The sequence below is a fragment of the Saccostrea cucullata genome, unplaced genomic scaffold, assembly GCF_032062105.1.
Source record: "Saccostrea cucullata isolate Sc308-1 unplaced genomic scaffold, CSIRO_AGI_Scuc_v1 ctg3707, whole genome shotgun sequence".
NCBI classification, from domain to species: Eukaryota; Metazoa; Mollusca; class Bivalvia; order Ostreida; family Ostreidae; genus Saccostrea; species Saccostrea cuccullata.
This window is the reverse complement of record NW_026928149.1, coordinates 220,507-238,354: the sequence shown is the minus strand read 5'-3', so window position 1 is coordinate 238,354 and position 17,848 is coordinate 220,507. Positions and strand designations below refer to the sequence as shown.

General features: G+C 33.0%; 3 protein-coding genes across 3 annotated transcripts in view; all 3 read right to left on the bottom strand.

Moving 5' to 3' along the window:
• Positions 1 to 17,848, bottom strand: part of LOC134276598 (probable cytochrome P450 12a5, mitochondrial) — a 75,070-nt gene that overhangs the window by 8,012 nt on the left and 49,210 nt on the right. The window lies entirely within an intron of this gene.
• Positions 1,655 to 10,718, bottom strand: LOC134276600 (uncharacterized). The gene is made up of 10 exons (XM_062758835.1): positions 10,246 to 10,718; positions 8,827 to 8,921; positions 7,672 to 7,853; positions 7,425 to 7,491; positions 6,876 to 7,090; positions 6,241 to 6,371; positions 5,582 to 5,776; positions 5,037 to 5,207; positions 4,526 to 4,610; positions 1,655 to 4,007 (listed from the first exon to the last, which is right to left on the bottom strand). Exons 1-10 carry the CDS (start codon positions 10,332 to 10,334, stop codon positions 3,936 to 3,938), a joined length of 1,302 nt encoding a protein of 433 aa, XP_062614819.1. The 5' UTR covers positions 10,335 to 10,718; the 3' UTR covers positions 1,655 to 3,935.
• Positions 12,571 to 14,847, bottom strand: LOC134276601 (ecdysone 20-monooxygenase-like). Its single transcript, XM_062758837.1, has 5 exons — positions 14,731 to 14,847; positions 14,280 to 14,329; positions 13,835 to 13,995; positions 13,414 to 13,645; positions 12,571 to 12,719 (listed from the first exon to the last, which is right to left on the bottom strand). Exons 2-5 carry the CDS (start codon positions 14,297 to 14,299, stop codon positions 12,584 to 12,586), a joined length of 549 nt encoding a protein of 182 aa, XP_062614821.1. The 5' UTR covers positions 14,300 to 14,329; positions 14,731 to 14,847; the 3' UTR covers positions 12,571 to 12,583.

The following is a 17,848-nucleotide window of genomic DNA, read 5'->3' as shown; positions in this document are numbered from 1 at the left end:
TCTCGTGGACTTTTTTTTAATTATGTGACATGTATAAAATAAACCCTTTACCTTTTTATGCTCCTGAGGATGAAACTTTAAAACATTTTTATAGTCCGTTAAAAAGCCATTCAAGGATTTATGTAACAATATTAAACTTTATAATATATCATGCCGATTAAAGATTAAATTTTCTTTTTTTTAGAAATTACAAATGATATAGCATTACTAGTATTTCCACAATCAAAACATTAAGTTTTTTATGAGTAATGGTAAATTATTCCCATTTTTTAAGACACGCTGAATATTTTTTTCTCCCAATGAATTTTGATTGCTTGCATCGTTTAAACGAAGATTGAAAATACTAACAAAATTGTATTATTTAAAATTAGAATGTACTATTTTCATTTTCTAATGACCAACACAAATAATACACCTGTTTAACATTCCTTCCTACATATGTTTTTTTTTTCAGTAGAAGAAAGGCAAAATAAGTTTCCTGTAGCAAGAGGTCAAAATGGCGCGAAACTCGGAATGATTACGTAACGTCATAATCAGTTTTACTTGTGACGTAAATGAGCTAACGGTAGGCCCAAAATAGGCCCTCGGCACTTAACGTAGTATTTGAAGATAGGCCCAAAATAGGCCCGCGGCACAAAGAATGTTAAGGTAGGACAAAACAGATAGCCAAAAATTTTCCCGTAATTCAATTTTCTTGAAATTTGCAATATTTTACAACTATGATAAGCTTTATCCACAGACAAAGTTTAGTTGAAATTTGACCGCTAGATATTTTGTAATCAACACCACAATTTCAGCCCAAAACACTTTGGATAGAAAGGGCAAATTTTCTCACTCTTTGTCAAAATGTAAGTTGTTTTGAAACAAATTTGTCACCAATCTTGAAATTTTTTGTTCCAGTCTATTGAAAACATCATAAAAAAGAACAACATAATGAAAAAACAATAATTAATGGAAAGTTTTAATTGCTGTGTATGGCAGAACTATACATAAGGGTCTGTTTGAAGGGGACATTTGTGTGCTATCCACCATACTAAAACTAAAAAAAAAAAGAACCTATAATTCAAATTGAAAGAAAAACTAACATAAGAAACTTTGATATATATTATTGTAAAAGTATAAATATTAAAAGAATCCAACCGTGGGAATTACTAATAAACACGGTCTAACCCCCCCCCCCCCCCCCGACACACACACTTATCAATATTCAAAATGAATCGCCTGTCTGTATCATTTATTTTATTAAACTTTTTTCATTTCAATTTTTTTGTGCTTTATATTTCTTCACCTTCAATGTCTTCAATTTATCAAAAATCAGGCAGATATTTATACATAGGGGGTTACACAAGATTTCTTTTGCTGTGTATGGCAGAACAATAAGGGCACAGTGTAAGTAAGAAGGACACATTTATGTGCTTTCCACCATACTAAAACTCAACAAAAAAAAGGAACCTATAATTCAAATTGAAAGAACAACTAATATAAGAAACTTTGATATATAATAATGTAAAATTATAAAATTGAAAAGAATCCAACCATGGGAGTTGCAAATAAACAATTAAGGTCTAACCCCCCTCCACCCCCCAGACACACACACTCATCAATATTCAAAGCGAATCACCTGTCTGTATCATTTATTAAACTTTTTCATTTCAATTTTTTTGTCCTTTATATTTCTTCACCTTCAATGTCTTCAATATATCAAAAATCAGGCAGATATTTATACATAAGATATTACATAGAATATAATTATACATGTACATGTAATACAACCCCCAACTCCCATCCCCCTCTTCAAATTTTTCTTCTCTTTGTACAGTATTCATTGTAAGGTGAAAATCTGAGCTTATCCAACAGCATCTATATATTCTCATTCTTCATATATATGAAAACAACAACACTGTTCTGTTTGTAGTAAATATTGGTATTTGGCTTTGAAATATTAATATTACTCAGTTTCATCATAAGATTATATATATATATGTACAGTAAAATTACGTTCAATGAGGAGGAGACCTTATTACCAGTATTGCACTTCAAATTACATTTATAATTAGGATATGATACATGAAAATAAATTAAAAAATGCAGTCTATTATTATAAATAAATGCATTCATAAACCAAAAGTCTCTGTCGAGACTGAAGCTCTACTGGTTTGTACCTATAGCAAAGGAAGAGAAAAGTACTTAAGCAGTTGGGAATTGAAACTTAACAACAGCAATAAATAGAATAATGATCCTTGGTAAAGTCTCTTTGTGTTCTTAGTGTAGTCTGCTTGTGTGCCAAGTTATATTGAAATCAGACTAAAACTGTAGAGGAGTAGCATTTTGGAACAATTTTACAGACATTTCTATTTTTAGTTACCACGGCAATACCATTAATCGAAATCAAAAACCGATATATAGAATTATGTATCTTAGTGTAGTCTACTTGTGTGCCAAGTTATATTGAAATTAGACCAAAACTGTTGGAGATGTAGCATTTTGAAAAATTGTTTACAGACAGACGGACAGCTAGACAGACAGATGGACAGCAAGACGAACGCCGGACACATTACTATCACATAAGCTCTTCTGGTCTCTGACCAGTAGAGCTAAAAATGAAATTACAGTCTAGACCAATATGTGGAGCAGGATTAAAAAATTTTTTTAAAAATATATGAATGAAGAGCAGCTAAACTACCACATTGATCAGATTTGATGCAATCAAGGAACAGTGCCCACAAGAAAATACAGAGACAATAATCCTACTTGAACATGTCTAAATTTGGATAGAAGATAAGATACGAATAGGACTCAATGTAGGTCATTATGATCCAGGATGACACACATTGACCAATCAGACTAACGGAGTTCACAAAGTCATGATGATATGTGAAGTATTACCCAGTATGTACACATACATATATAATCATACAAACATCAGTAATAATAATGCAATGTACATGTACATTAATTTCTTATTCTTCACATGAAAGACACTTCACTACATTTTCGATCTGTTTGTTAGAAATTTTGTGAGTCTGCAGGACCATTTTTGCTGCTTTGAAATCTCTGCTGAAGGCAAGTTGGATGTGATGTAGGAAAATGCCACTTCTTGATAACTTCTCACATACAGATTTGCTTATCTTCTTTTGTCCAGGGCTCTGTGTATATGATGCCATACATGCGTGGTACATAACAGAGTAAAAGTCCACATAGGTTATATGAACACGTAATCTCGATTCAATCAAAGTCTGCAGACTAAGCACATCATCCAAAGCATTATGGGCTGTATATTTCTGTCCTGTAAGCATTCTTACTAAATTCTCCTGCTTGTAACATCCGTTCACTTCCTTCTTTGGGATCACTCTTCGGCACAATTGAAGCGTGTCAATAAACCCTTTGGTTGCTTTACAAAATGTTGAAAATAAATTAAATTCTCGTAATCTTCGAAATAACACATGTAAATCGAAACTCTTTATATTGTGGCCTATGAGCACAGGGTTTTTCTTGGATTGTAGAAAAGTTATGAAGTTGAGAAGTGCTTCCTGTATAGGTTTGCCAGAAACTGCTTTGCCCTGCAAATATAACGTGTCTGTTCCACGGCAATATGTTATTCCAGTGACTTTAGAAGCCTCACTTGTAATATTGCATCTTGGCAACACATAATCTTGAAATGTGTCCTCCCCTACACATGCTGCAATTTGAATTATGTCACTGTTTCTTCCCAAACCTGTTGTCTCCAGATCAAATGTTACTAAGTTACTAGTCCTTTCAAAATCTAAAAACTCTGGAATTTCCTCTTGTACATTAGCACAGTTGACCTCTAAATTTGATTCATACGTCACTCCTTCTCTTGTAGTTGATATTCTTTCCTTCCTCCTCTTCTCTCTCTGAAGTTGTATTCTCCTCTTTTTGTACTGTGCACTTCTCTGATGAAGTCTCTTTACTCTTCATCTCTGGTCGATCTTTTGCGTCAGCTTTGAAGTATATACTCCAGGAGAGAGCTTATTCGCTTTGTTAACCTGTACAATAATATTTCATGACATTAATTAATTAGATTAATGTATTTCAGGCCCATGGTGTGGTGGCATCTTTCTGCCCCATAAACAAAATAAATTATAATTTTTAACATGCAACATAATTATGTAGACATTTACAAGGTGGTAGTACATAACTTTTTGAGTCTTCAAATATTAAATTCATTTCTTAAATTTAACAAGAGATGTTTATAAAACACTTATGTCCCCTCCCCATGGATAACCATGCAATGACAAGAAGTCTGTGAGCAAATGCTCAAGCGGAGTGATACGTTTTTGACGTAACTCATTGTGACGTAGGCATGTTATGTCTTATACGAAATGGATAAATCCGTTAAACCAATCAAATGACGCGTTACAACTGAAAAAATTATTGTAAGTTATTTCATGTTTCCAGCTATTGTTGATGTCCTGACCTACCCAAAATAGTAGACAGTGATTACTTAAATATGATCAGTATTGCTCACTGGATTCTTTGACCTCAAAAAGTAACTCATCTTTACTTTAGTTAGGTAACTATGGCCTTCGTTTTTCTGCAAAACTGCAGCACTAATTCTGCTTTTCAGAGAAAAACTACCACAATAATGCCTGTAATTAATCAAAGTGTGATATATATATCAACAACAAGATATGTGAGCCTCGTCAGATAGAAATCAACCTTTAATGGCAAAATTTATCAAATTTGAGATTTTTGTGTTTTTAATGGTCCATGTAAAATCATTACAGAAACTGAAACCCGAATCAAAATATCTTTGTTTATAACAAAGTTATTACATTTTGAAATTGGTATGTTTGCAACATTAACTCTGAGCATATCATGGTTTTATCACAATTCAATTGTGACGTCATGGTTTATTCTCAGTTGTTTAGTAGGGCACCTGTCAGACTGACAGAAGAATTCGTTGACAATTGACAACAGGTGATCAAAAAAGCTCAATGGAGCTTTTAGCTCAGGTTAGCTGAAAAACAAACGATAAATTTATTTTTTTCCTTCATTTGATATGCCTTAATTACCTGTTCTTGGGTGCTTTAGTTGCGACCATGTTGTTGAAATTTTCATTTGATTGAGTTGATCCTAAGTTACGCATGTTGGGAATTCTGGATTTGTATTTTTCAACAAGAGTTTCTAATTCTTTCTTGAGTTCATCTCCATCGAGAGGCTTTCCATTGGGAAGACTTGTAAATCTAAAAAGGTACAACATGAAATTACATGAACATTTAAGTACTGCATCTCAATACATGTGCCATCCCAAACTCTAAAATAATAATAAAAACAATACATGTGTGTGTCCTCACCAAATCATGGTTGGAAATAATTGTATCACTTAATTTTAAGTGTAAATCAATAATAAAAAATTAACAACAATTTGATTAACTTTTGAAATTGACAATTTTCATACAAGTTTGATCCTTTAAATTAATTGATCAGTGTAGATATTAACTGAGTATTGACCATGAGATTTACCATAAGTCATGTACTTCATGGTGTTGACATATATGTAAATAATACATGTAGAAATTAAGTACAAAAATTTTGGTGTATTTCATGTGCATCATACCTGTAATTCAATGGATTATCTTTGTATCTACACCAACTTTCATTTTCACACTTGGAATGGTCTCCAAAGATATGGGGCACAATACAGTCATATGATCTGGCAACATCTTCATTGCTCCTGGTGTTGTCAGCAAGTGGATACATGAAGCACCGCGTCAGATATGGAATCACATCTGGGTTTTGTAATATTTTGTGTCTAAAATAATTCATTCAATTTTATGAAGTCACTGTAATCGGATTATTAATATAGTCTTTTCTATAATTTAAAAAAAACACATAAAAGATGTCATGATCTTCCCAAAGTGGCACTATCCTATACCCAAGAGATATGATTTGAACAACAAACCCATAACTTGCCAAGGGCACTGTGTCATCAAAGTATAATAAAATGTTCAAGAATTTAATGGCGCATTTTAGTATGTATAATTATTAAGCAACCCTCAACCTTTAACAGATTTTTTTACCTTGGCCACAATATCACTTGTACCGGTATATTTCAAGACATGCAGTTACCTTGTATTTTATTTTCTAGTTAATTTATTTTCATTTTGTGGCCATTGGGACACAATTGAAGCAAAATTCAAATATGAGAAAATCACAAGGTTTAATAATAATTTTAACCATAATACTGGAATTTACAGTAATTTCTCAAAATTTTACCTCTTAGCAAGCGAATAGAGACTCTTGGAAATTCCTTTTTTTGTATGATTCTGATCATCTTTCTTAAGAAGGTCTGGAAAATCCAGGCGAAGCTTGGCTGTAGTTGTAGAATCATTATCTGCATGCAATACCTAACAAAACATATTTATAAATCAGTTATATCTCAGCCATCAGTACATGTACTGCAATCGATCAAGTCATCTAATGATACAAGAGCATACATTTGCAAGTTAAACAAAAAAAAAATGCTTCTTTGGTTGTTAATTAGTATATTCAGAATTAATGTCACAGCTGTTGAAAATAATAATCACTAGCTTGTTTTGGACGTTCAAATGTAAAAACTGCAGGATAAACAAATGTACATGATAACTGTCTTGAAATATAAATAATGAGTGATATTGATGGGCTCAGGTCAAAAACGTGAGAGGGCCTGGCAAGCCTCACCCTCTATCACGTTTTCTTACCATCGCCTAAATATTGCTTATATTTCTAGACAGTAATCATGTATTTTATATGTATTTAGACATATATGTCATTGTATGCATAATTTAAACCCAATACATCATATGTAATGAAAAAGTCTTTTTTATATCTTTACCTTTTCTATACACTAGCTGTATAATAGTTATACTTACCTGTAATTTAAAGTCATCTTGTTCAAGTTGATGTGCCATGGAAACAGCCATGTCAGCTTCCATGGCTTTGCTGCTTCCGGTCCAATTATGAGGGCAATCATGATTTGGAACAGTGATGTTTTTTTCTGCGTATATATCGCAAGTCTTGCAACACTTGCTTCTAACATCATATGCCACTATTTTTCCCGTATTTTTTCCAACCATGCTGGCATGGCCTGTCAAAAATTATAAAACCATTTAATTAATTTACACTTGTCTATTTTAGATTTTAAAAATTCTTTGAAAATAATGTAGACTTTTTAATTAATTACATTGTATCATAGGCATCGGAACTTTCGCTTAGCCCCCCCCCCTCCACTTCTTTTGCAAATATATACATAATAAAGCTATTGAAACTTTGAGTTTACCTTTTTTGTTGGATTACCCTCCCCCCCCCCACACACACACTTTCATATATGGTACACACAAATTTTTAAAGAGATTTATATATTACAATTCTACATTAATTAAGAATTTTGTGTTTAATGCTGAAATTGCACATAACTTTACCTGAATTGCTATTGTAATTCCAACCTGTACCGCGTTTTTGCCAACCGGCATCAAAACTAACCTGCAACTGCAATATGAAATTAACACATTATTTCAATATCAACAAGTTAGAGCAGGCACAATACTACAATGTTACATAAAATTGTACACAAGATGGTATTAATTTTTTTCAAGTGAGCAAAAACAACTTTATATGCATTAATTTTGTTTTTCTTTCATGAAAAATTTTAATTTTTGATCTATTTACTGTGTCTGACATCTGCTTTTCTTCAGCCTGGGCCGCTTTGCAGGAATCTAAAGCCACATCTGTAATGGTCTTGCCAACTCTTGTTTCATACTTTTTTATGGATGGTTCTGAGAGAGGGGGTATATTGCACTGCCCAAGAAAGTTGATAAGATGGGTTGGGCCCATACCCACATGGATCATTCCTAAAAAAAAAAAATAACATTTTGAAACATGGTACAGATTGAAACATTTGAAATGCATTAATGATTATAAAAATAAAAACCTTCAATGTATTAATTAACTTAAGTCTTGAAATATTACAATCAAATCATTCATGTATGCATTACAAAAAGATCTGAAAGTCGCCTGTATGGCTGAGTGATAAAGCTTCTGCTCCATATTAAGTCAAAAGAAAGGAGTTGATCTTTATGTTGTGGGTTCAAATCACACTGTGGGACATGGAGACCAGTCCTTCAGATGAGACCATATGAGCCAAGGACCAGGCATGCAACACTAAATGCTGGCACAAAAAAAATGTGCAGCTCTCTACCGGAAAAGTATGGGGGCATGAATGAAATAATGAACATAATTTATAATGCCTACAAATTTGTACGCCACTGCCTGTTAAAGTAAATAGTATAGATATATTATATTAAGAAAATACAGTATGTGATTGACCTCAGATTTAAACAACTAAGGGAAATTACTCTTGTAATGTAGAAATTGTCTAATCAATTTCCCCAATTCTAAAAGGCAGGCTTGCCTTATGTCCGTTTCCTGATTTGTACAGATCAGGGTCATCAATAATGTTTTTTTTTAAATTAAAGTATGAATATTTTTTATGATTACACATGTACGTGGAAGAGGAGAGGAGGGGGGGGGCACAAGCTAGATGCAAGTTATTAATAAATTTTATACTAAATACATCTACATAATTCTGTAAGTATGAGTACATATTGTCCCTACTTGACTTCATATCAAAATTTATAGCAATATGATTTCTACATGTAATTCTAAACATTTATAATCTTTGCATTTAACGACAAGGTTAAAACTGCATGGTAAATTTCATTTAATCCGAGTATGTGCTATTATCACAACGTACATACTAAAACAATATATATATATATAAACAATGATGAAGAACTAAAAACATATATTCATAAAAGATCATACCTAGAACAGCCTTTGAATTGATATCAAATGCTCCTGTGCTCCCCCTTTTTCCTGTTTCTATTGGGCAAACAGCATTGCAGGTGATGTTTTTACACCTATAAAAATGGCAATTAAATTATATATGCTTATAAATCATACCATCATTTGTACAATAATAACATGTAATACAGTCATTTCTAGATATACTTATTATATAATACAAATTTTATTATTAAATGAGTTTGACAGTGTTATTTTCAGTCTTTCTGGACAATAGCAAAGCTTACTTTTTGATTGAGTATAACACATTTGATATTTTTCCATGAAAAAAACTCATCAAGTTTGATATATACTTTCAAAAGTTGAAAAGAAAACGAAATTCCTCTTTAATACCCCCTGTGTTGCAAATATTACAAAATCTTTTATCTGTGGGTATTATTAGTTGCATAGTTTTTTAGTGACATGGTACGGGATGATACCTGCGTGTTTAGTAAATTTCATACCTGGTGAGGTGGAGCCGAGTCATGTATGAAATTTACTAACCAGCCTCACCAGGTATCATCCTGTACCCTGTCACTAAAAAGCTATGTAACGAATTTACCCCATCGATGAAACATTTACATATTATCTGCGGTTTATTGAATGTGTCTCTCAGCTACATGCTTCATCGCACTTATACTGTGCTTAATAAGATGTCACGTGTTTGTTAAAAAATATGTATTACATAGACCGGGTATAGATTTACAACTGACCAGGTATAAGTTATCCACCTCTTTCATGTATCAGACTAAAATTCAACCAATCGTAAGCCAGGATTTTAAGGAAAAATGAACAGAGATGGGGTAAAGAAAAATGTCTCCCTTTTTTTCTATGGCAAGGTTATGTGCACTAATTTAAGTCTTAACCTGCTAATAACTGATCTATCTATTTCTTTCTTTTAAAATATATTCCTACACTGTATCCACAGCGCTTGAAATCTTGATAAATTTTAGATGAATTAAGTATCTTTGCATATCCCTTGTAAGCATTGGTATAATTAATTCTTTGATTTATATGCTTCTCAAAATTTAGTGATTCTATTGATTTTTCTTTTTTTAGCAATGAATGAAAATCCTAAATTGTTGATAATTGAAAAAAATATTTTAATCCATGAGTATTTTTTTTTAACAAAATCATTGTTTTATAGATTTTAAATGCTAAAGTATTCTGGGAAATGAAATAATGGTTCCAAAATTGGAAACTTGAAACAAAAAGTATTCTTGTCCACAGGCTTTCTCTACCTAAATCTGCTCTGCATTAGAAGATGTACAAAGTACAATTGAAATTTCCCCGATAAACTTTATTTAAAATTGTTCAATTATAGAATTTTCACAAATGTTATTATATTTACCCAGATCTCATTGCAATAAAAGAAGTGATGTACGTTATATATGGTTATACCTTATGTGTAATATGGATCCAAGTCCATAGCGTTTTTCCCACACAGTGTCAATAAGGTGCAGTGGGGATTTGCATATGTGGCAAAACATCTGTGTGGCGAGATGACCCAATTCTACAATCCGTCTTCCTGTTGCCCAATCGTCCGATGTTTCGTCGACGTATATATGGCCCCACCACCCACCTCAAGTTCGCATCCAATGTTTGCCTGTGCACCATCAAACACAACCGCTTCGTCATCATACTCATGATTTGTGGCTTGCAGTTTTGTTTTACGCAGATGTGCACCTCGATTTGACGACTTTTTATTTCTATGATTCGAGCTTGCGAACTGTCCGTGTTTATCTCTTTTGAAATGACGTTGTCGTCTGTATCTCTGGACGCCTCTCTGAAACGCTTTAAAGTTAAATCACATAAACGTTTGCGTTACGCGAGGGCTTCCGAAACGATATCATTTCGGATACTGTTTTGTCCTACCTTAAGCCAAACTAAAGGTTTTCGTGTTTCTTTTTTAAAAAGATTTACTTATATATATATATATATATATATATATATATATATATATATATATATATATATATATATATATATATATATATATAATAATAAAAAAATCACAACACCGAAATAAACTCAACCGGTTTCATTTCCAATCTTCAGGAGTTTGACAATACAATACTTATGCTACACTTGTCCTAGGATTCCTAGAAGAAAAACTGTATTTAACCGTGAAAGAAAAATTCGGGCAGGACTTTGAAAATTTTATAAAGAAGTCGTGGATACGCTACTTAGATGACTGTTTCGTAATATGGGACAAAAGTGAGGATCAACTAATGGAATTTTTTAATATTCTCAATACCCTGAGCCCGACTTTGAAATTCACCATGGAATCGGATAGTAATAAGTTATCCTTTCTCGATGTAATGGTTATTAAAAAAGAAAACCGTTTAATAACGGATGTTTTCTACAAAATAACAGATACCAAACAATACCTAATATTTGACTCTTGTCACCCTAGACACACCAGGAATAATATCCCATACAATTTAGCCAGACGCCTTTGTACAATAATTTCCGATGCAGAAATCTTGGAATCTCGTCTCACAGAACTACAAGAAATACTACTTCAAAGGCACTATCCTAAACAGTTGATTGAAAACGGAATAAACAAAGCCAAATCTCAAGAAAGAAAAGATCTACTTACAGTGAAAAATAAACAGGCAAAAAATGTCATACCATACGTGTCAACTCATAACCCAAGAAATCCGGAAATTTTCAGCATTATTAGGAACAATCTGCCAATTTTAGAGGACGATCCAGACATGAAGAAAATATTAGAAACTTCACAGATCATTAAGAGTAAACGACAAAGTCCGTCTCTCAAATCCATTCTTACAAAAGCGTCCTTTTCTACTAACAACAATGAACCAGCAAACATCAATAGATGCAACAAGCCTAGATGCAGTACTTGCCCATACCTGACAGAGGGATCCAAATTTCAATTTAAAACTGGAAGCGTATTTACTATTAAAACATCAATGTCATGCACCAGTTCTAATCTTATTTATGTAATAACCTGCGCCGGTTGTGGTGAAAATTATATCGGCCAGACAGGAGACACCCTGAGACACAGAATGACCGTACACCGACAACAAATTAGGGAACCAAGATACCAGTGTACCGCCGTAAGCGAACACATCAGAAACTGTGCCAAAAATAAAACCCCTAATTTTACTGTCTTTCCATTCTACAAATTCCGAAGGGATACTACAGAAAAAGAACGTGAAACTAAAGAAAAACATTTTATAAACAGACATAAACCTGTTTTGAATGCAACATAATTATATTTCATTTAAGAAATATACTTTTACCCGCATAATATAACTGTATTATTTGTATAAAAAAATCTAATTTCCCGTAATAACTTACGTACGTATTATCATGACGTCATAATGAACTTTGCTATAGCGTGACTAAGTATTGACGCTTTATGACGTCACAATATGAATGTTGATTTTGTGTAACTAAGCATTGTATTGTCAAACTCCTGAAGATTGGAAATGAAACCGGTTGAGTTTATTTCGGTGTTGTGATTTTTTTATTATAACAATACGTGTGTGGATTTATATATATATATATATATATATATATATATATATATATATATATATATATATATATATATATATATATATATATATATATATATATATCATTAACATATTTTTATTCTTTTATTATATTCTTATAACAAAATACTTTATGGTCATTCCATCTTATTTTAAAACAGGATGTTTAACAGACCCACATACTCTCTGTTGAGTAGGTCGGAGGTCATCTATTATCCGCCATGAATATATTTCTCTACAAAATCGTCTGCCACTTTGGACAGACTTCCAACATATGCAGACACAGCGACTGGTCTCAGTATCAGTTCCTGTGACGGTTTGCGAAGCTTGGCCCACTCTTCGCCATTCCTAAGAAATCAAAACATATTGAAAATCAACGAAAAGTGTAATAGGAAAAACATCCACCATTAACCGCGTGATACTTAGTACAATTCTGGAAATAAGTTCATTCATATTGTTAATTTTGACTGATAAAATCAATATAATAAAATGCAACAAATGTATAAAAGTTCAAATCAAGATATTTTATTGTGGTATTTATTCCTCTTTCTTTGAACATGAAATCTTGATTTACGACCTATCTGGGTGGATCGTTCTTGTACAATTAATCCTTTGATGAAGTCAATACAATATTCCCATAATTTGTCGAAAAATTAAAAGACATTATCTTGAAAAGAAATTTGTTTTATTAAATTGTTAAAATTATATAAGGCTAATGCAATCAAGAAACTCAAAACAGCTAGTATCATCACAGAAAACTTAACATAGACTATACTCACAATACTGATTAAGTACACTTGTGAAAATTACTAGTTATACAATTTTGCCCCGTTTTAATATAGCCTTGTCATAGTTTTATTAAAGAAAATATATACTGTGTATTTGATTTCGACTCTTATTAAATTCGCTGAAATGAGGGTTGGTTAATATGGGCTAAAATAGAACAGCGGCGAAAATTTCCCTGTAAAATTTATTCGTTTCTTCTTTTAACTCTCGAACTTTTATGAGAATTGAATAAATTATAAAATTAATTGATACTTACAACGTTGCCAAACTTTGACTGAGATTTTCTTTTTCGTTATAAATTCGAAGGATATCAATGGGCGGACGGAAGGGATTTCTTATTTGTATCTCTAGAACCTCTTTTGCAAAATCTGGATGAAAAAGAAACACTCCCCATTTGTTTGTAGTAGTCCTTATTCTCGCAATATCACCGTATCTTTTATGAATTCCAGTCATTAACTTTTTCAAATCGACTGGGTATTCTGAGCAACCTGGAATACAAGCAAATTCCATGGGAGAACAATTAATTAAATAAGTATTTTGTGTAGCAAATAATAATTGTGCCTTAATATTTATTGAATAAAGTATTTCAGAATCTCAAGTGCTGTAAATTACTTATTTTCTAATTTTAATTAATCATTATTGATAATAAAAAGAGGAAGAAAAGCAGATTTACTTACCCAGAGATTTTAAGAGGAATGTGTTACCAATGTAATATGGTATTGTAAATTTTCCAGTAGCTCCTGGAATTTCTTTAAACGGTTTAACATCCGGGGATTCGCGGGAGAAGGTAGCCGCTGCATTTGAAGAATAGCGTCGCAATTGCAAATATCCAAGACACCTGCCAAAAGAGTTAAATTAAATTAGGTAATAATTATCTTCATTATCTTTGGATTTGAATTGTTGAAATCAAATATTTATAAATTCGTAACTTACTCAAATTCCGTTAATAACCTTTCTTTTTTTTAAAATCTGCCTTTTATTTAAACTTCATTTTCAGTCCCAACTAAATACTTTAAACAGAAATTATACCAATAAAATAATTCTTATTATGTACCGATTACATGCAATGCTTCTTTGAAATACATGACTGTATATAATAAGTTTACACAATATATCCCTTACCTTTTGTACATAGCTTTCATATAAAATATTTTCCATTATAATTACGAAACCTAAAATAAAAAAAAACCCCTATATCATAATAAAAAATCCAATATTATTAATGATTTTAAATACTCGATATTTTAATAACCTTCTTAAAATATAACATGCACTCATGATTAGTAAAGTATATGCTACAAAATAAAATTGAAAACTCATATCTTCACATTTCATTTTTTAAATAATACAAAATCCATTTAAATCATTTCATTTCGATAATACATTTACTCATAAAATAATTAAAGTCATAGTCACACTGATTATATATTAACTGTTATATGCAAGTTTAAAACGACTAATGCGTTTCCATATTCAGCAAAACGTAAATGCTATTGAGGGGTTTAACCTTTTCAATATCTTTACCAGAAAAATAAACAATTGTACGATTATATTGCAGTTATTTAAAGATTACCTGTAAAATGATATGTACAAGATCATTGTCTTCTACGAAAAACCTCCAGTTTTTGCTCATCACAAGACACGTAAATACATTTTATATTTGTAAAAGTTGGTTTGCTCTAGGTCAATCATCAATGTTTACATCATCTAAACCGTACGGGAAAATGATTTTGTCAAAGTTGTATAAATGAGACAATTTGTCAAGAATTAGGGAATAAGTAAAATATTGTATTGTAACGCAACTGATTGTTTGATTGTATGTTGTTTAACGTCCCTCTAGCTTTTTTCACGCATATGGACACGGTGTAACACCGCACCACTTGCCGATGGAGAGCTGCAAATTTTGACTTAATCTCCGAAAATAGGGCCAGTGAGCAGGGAAGGGTCTTTTTCGTGTCAGCACCCACTGTGACACGAGACCTCGGTTTATACGGTCTCATCCGAAGGACCGGTCTCCGCGCCCCACAGTGGGATTCGAACCCGCGACGTACATGTAAGAATCAACCACTTACTTCGCGACTCTAGAGCAGACGTTCTAACCACTGAGCCACTCAAGCGACCAGATTTTCTGTATAATATCATGACTTATATTCATTTATTATGTACAAAATATGGTCGTTATACAATAAATACCGTATACAAAGAGCTACATGAACCTTTACGTGACCATGTATAAAGGTCAGAAAATGTGTTTTACATCTCATGAACACCATGCAAATCTATTTTAAAGGAAAAAGATAAGTCTACCAGATAGTTTCCCAAAGGCAATAATTAAATTATTCTTCAATACATTGTTTCGACGAAAATCTTCAAATTCGGTATTTCACACACTCTTGCTTAGTAGGATTTTTTACTCTGCGATTATGTCCCAATTTCAAAAGATGAGTGGCCTGTGTTCGCAGTGGCAAAGGTTAGAATCGCGGAATAAGGAGCCGATCGCGATCCTTACGTAGCAGGTTCGAATTCCACAGCGTGACGTTGAGACCGGTCTTTCATATGAGACCGTATAAAACCGAGGTCCCGTGTCGTAGTATGTGCTGATACGAAGATGACCCCTCGCTGCTCAAAGGCCCTAAGTGCCAGGTGCATGTCCAAATGTGGTACCCAACACCGCCATGTCTTGGCTCCACAATATGGGGTGAAAAATTCTTGAAAGGGGCGTTTCAAGAATATACTAGAATGGTCAATATTGCTCATCTGTGACCATAATTACACCCTTATGTCTGTTTTGACCATAGGCGCTTGGTTTCAGGATGGTTTAGCCTCAAAAATGATTGTATAATGCCTTTCAAACGTCTGTCGATTTGAGCTTGCCGTATAAATACATGCAGTAAACCCATAACGTCCTTTATACCAAGTACAGAAATCGAAAGCAATGGAAGCGCGGATTTCTGACGATGAAAAATGTAGGGCGCCCCGGAATTACACGGAAATTCTAGATAAAACATGTTTGGCGCGGTTTCTGACCTCTCTAGATTTTCGGGACGCATCAACATTTTTCATCGTTTTTGGACATTTTGCAGCACAAAACTTAATTAAAAAAAATAATGTCCATGAAAATTATATTTCATAGTAATTCAGATGTGAAATACGATTCGATCTATTTTGTGTAAAAAAGGAGTAAGGAGGGACTTATAATGAAGCAAAAAGTAATCTCACTTGAATACCCACCAGTAAGTTAAACTACTCAGTATATATTACATGTATAACAAAATCGATCCTTTATAATATAAAACGTCGATTAATCCTTCGTTTGTATTTTTTAATCAATTTATTTGATGCATTTCTGAACATTTTATTAAAAAAACATCAAATTACAATGTGTTTATTATACAAAGGTAAGTGCTTTTCATGTGGAATATGGTTAGTGAAATTTAAAATGCATCTCTATCTTTTAAATTAAACCCAAATTTCTATATTTTCAATATTTCATTACCGAGTCTTCTCTAATTTTTCTAATCCATGTCTTCGTGGTAAAACATGCCCTTATGGATTTCTTCTAGCGAGCACAACAGCCCTACCTAAGGTACGGGAATAACTGTTCAAAGATGAAGAAGAAATCGATCCTTCTTTCTTCACTCCACTCCATCTAAGTTTTTCAGAAAGAATTCTTATGACCTTCTTATGTCCTCCGCTTTCAGCAATATCTAGTGTAGTGAGACCGTTTTTGAGCGAATGGTCATGTCTGCTCCATACTGAAGAAGTGCTTCGATGGATTTATAATAGCCACTATTGCTTGTTTCATGGAGAGCTGTCCATCCATTTTCATTGAGTACATTAATGTCAGCACCACGTTCAAGAAGAAGAGGAATAACAGTATGTCCCTCGAAGCATTTAGCAGCATAATGTAAAATATGATCTCCAAAACTATCACGCGCTTTGACGTCTGCACCATGATTAACCAGTGCCTGTATGCACTCCTTCATTATACAGCTTCTATGCAGAGCCATCATCAGAGGTGTGATTGCAAAAATTCACCTCGGCGTTGTTTTTTTTTAGTAGTAAAACTGACATTAATTTAGCATTTGAGTTAAGATAAGCACTTGTATGTAAAGCTCTATAACCTTCATCATTTTCTGAATTGATATTGGCTCCGTATTCAATGAGTAGTTTTAGTATGCCTTCGTTTTTAGTTTCCAACTGCTTGCATTAACAGGGTTCTAGAAACAAAACCTGAACAGTTCAAATCGTTGATATTAGCACCGCATTGTAGGAGATCTTTTACTATTTTATAATGACCTTCTTTGACAGTAGCAGAAAGTGGAGACTCAGCTAAAGAACCATCAGCTTCTTTCGGGTTGACTTCGGATTTGTGCTCTAGTAGAATATCCACGACTTCCTTGAAGCCGGCAGAAAAAGCCAAAAATAGAGCTGTTGTACCATGAACATTAGTATGTACATCAGCACCACGATCCAACAGTAGTAAGGCTGTTGAAAGATGGCTGCCCTCCAAAGCATGCATTAAATGTGTGTAACTCTCGTCATTACCATTGTTATTGATATCCATACCATGATCCAGTAAAAGATTCACGATATCTGAATGAACATGCCATATCTAGAGCATTTTCTTCTTCCTCGTCATCGCATATGTTTACGTCAGCTCCATTCTTTAGCAAAATTTTGACGACATC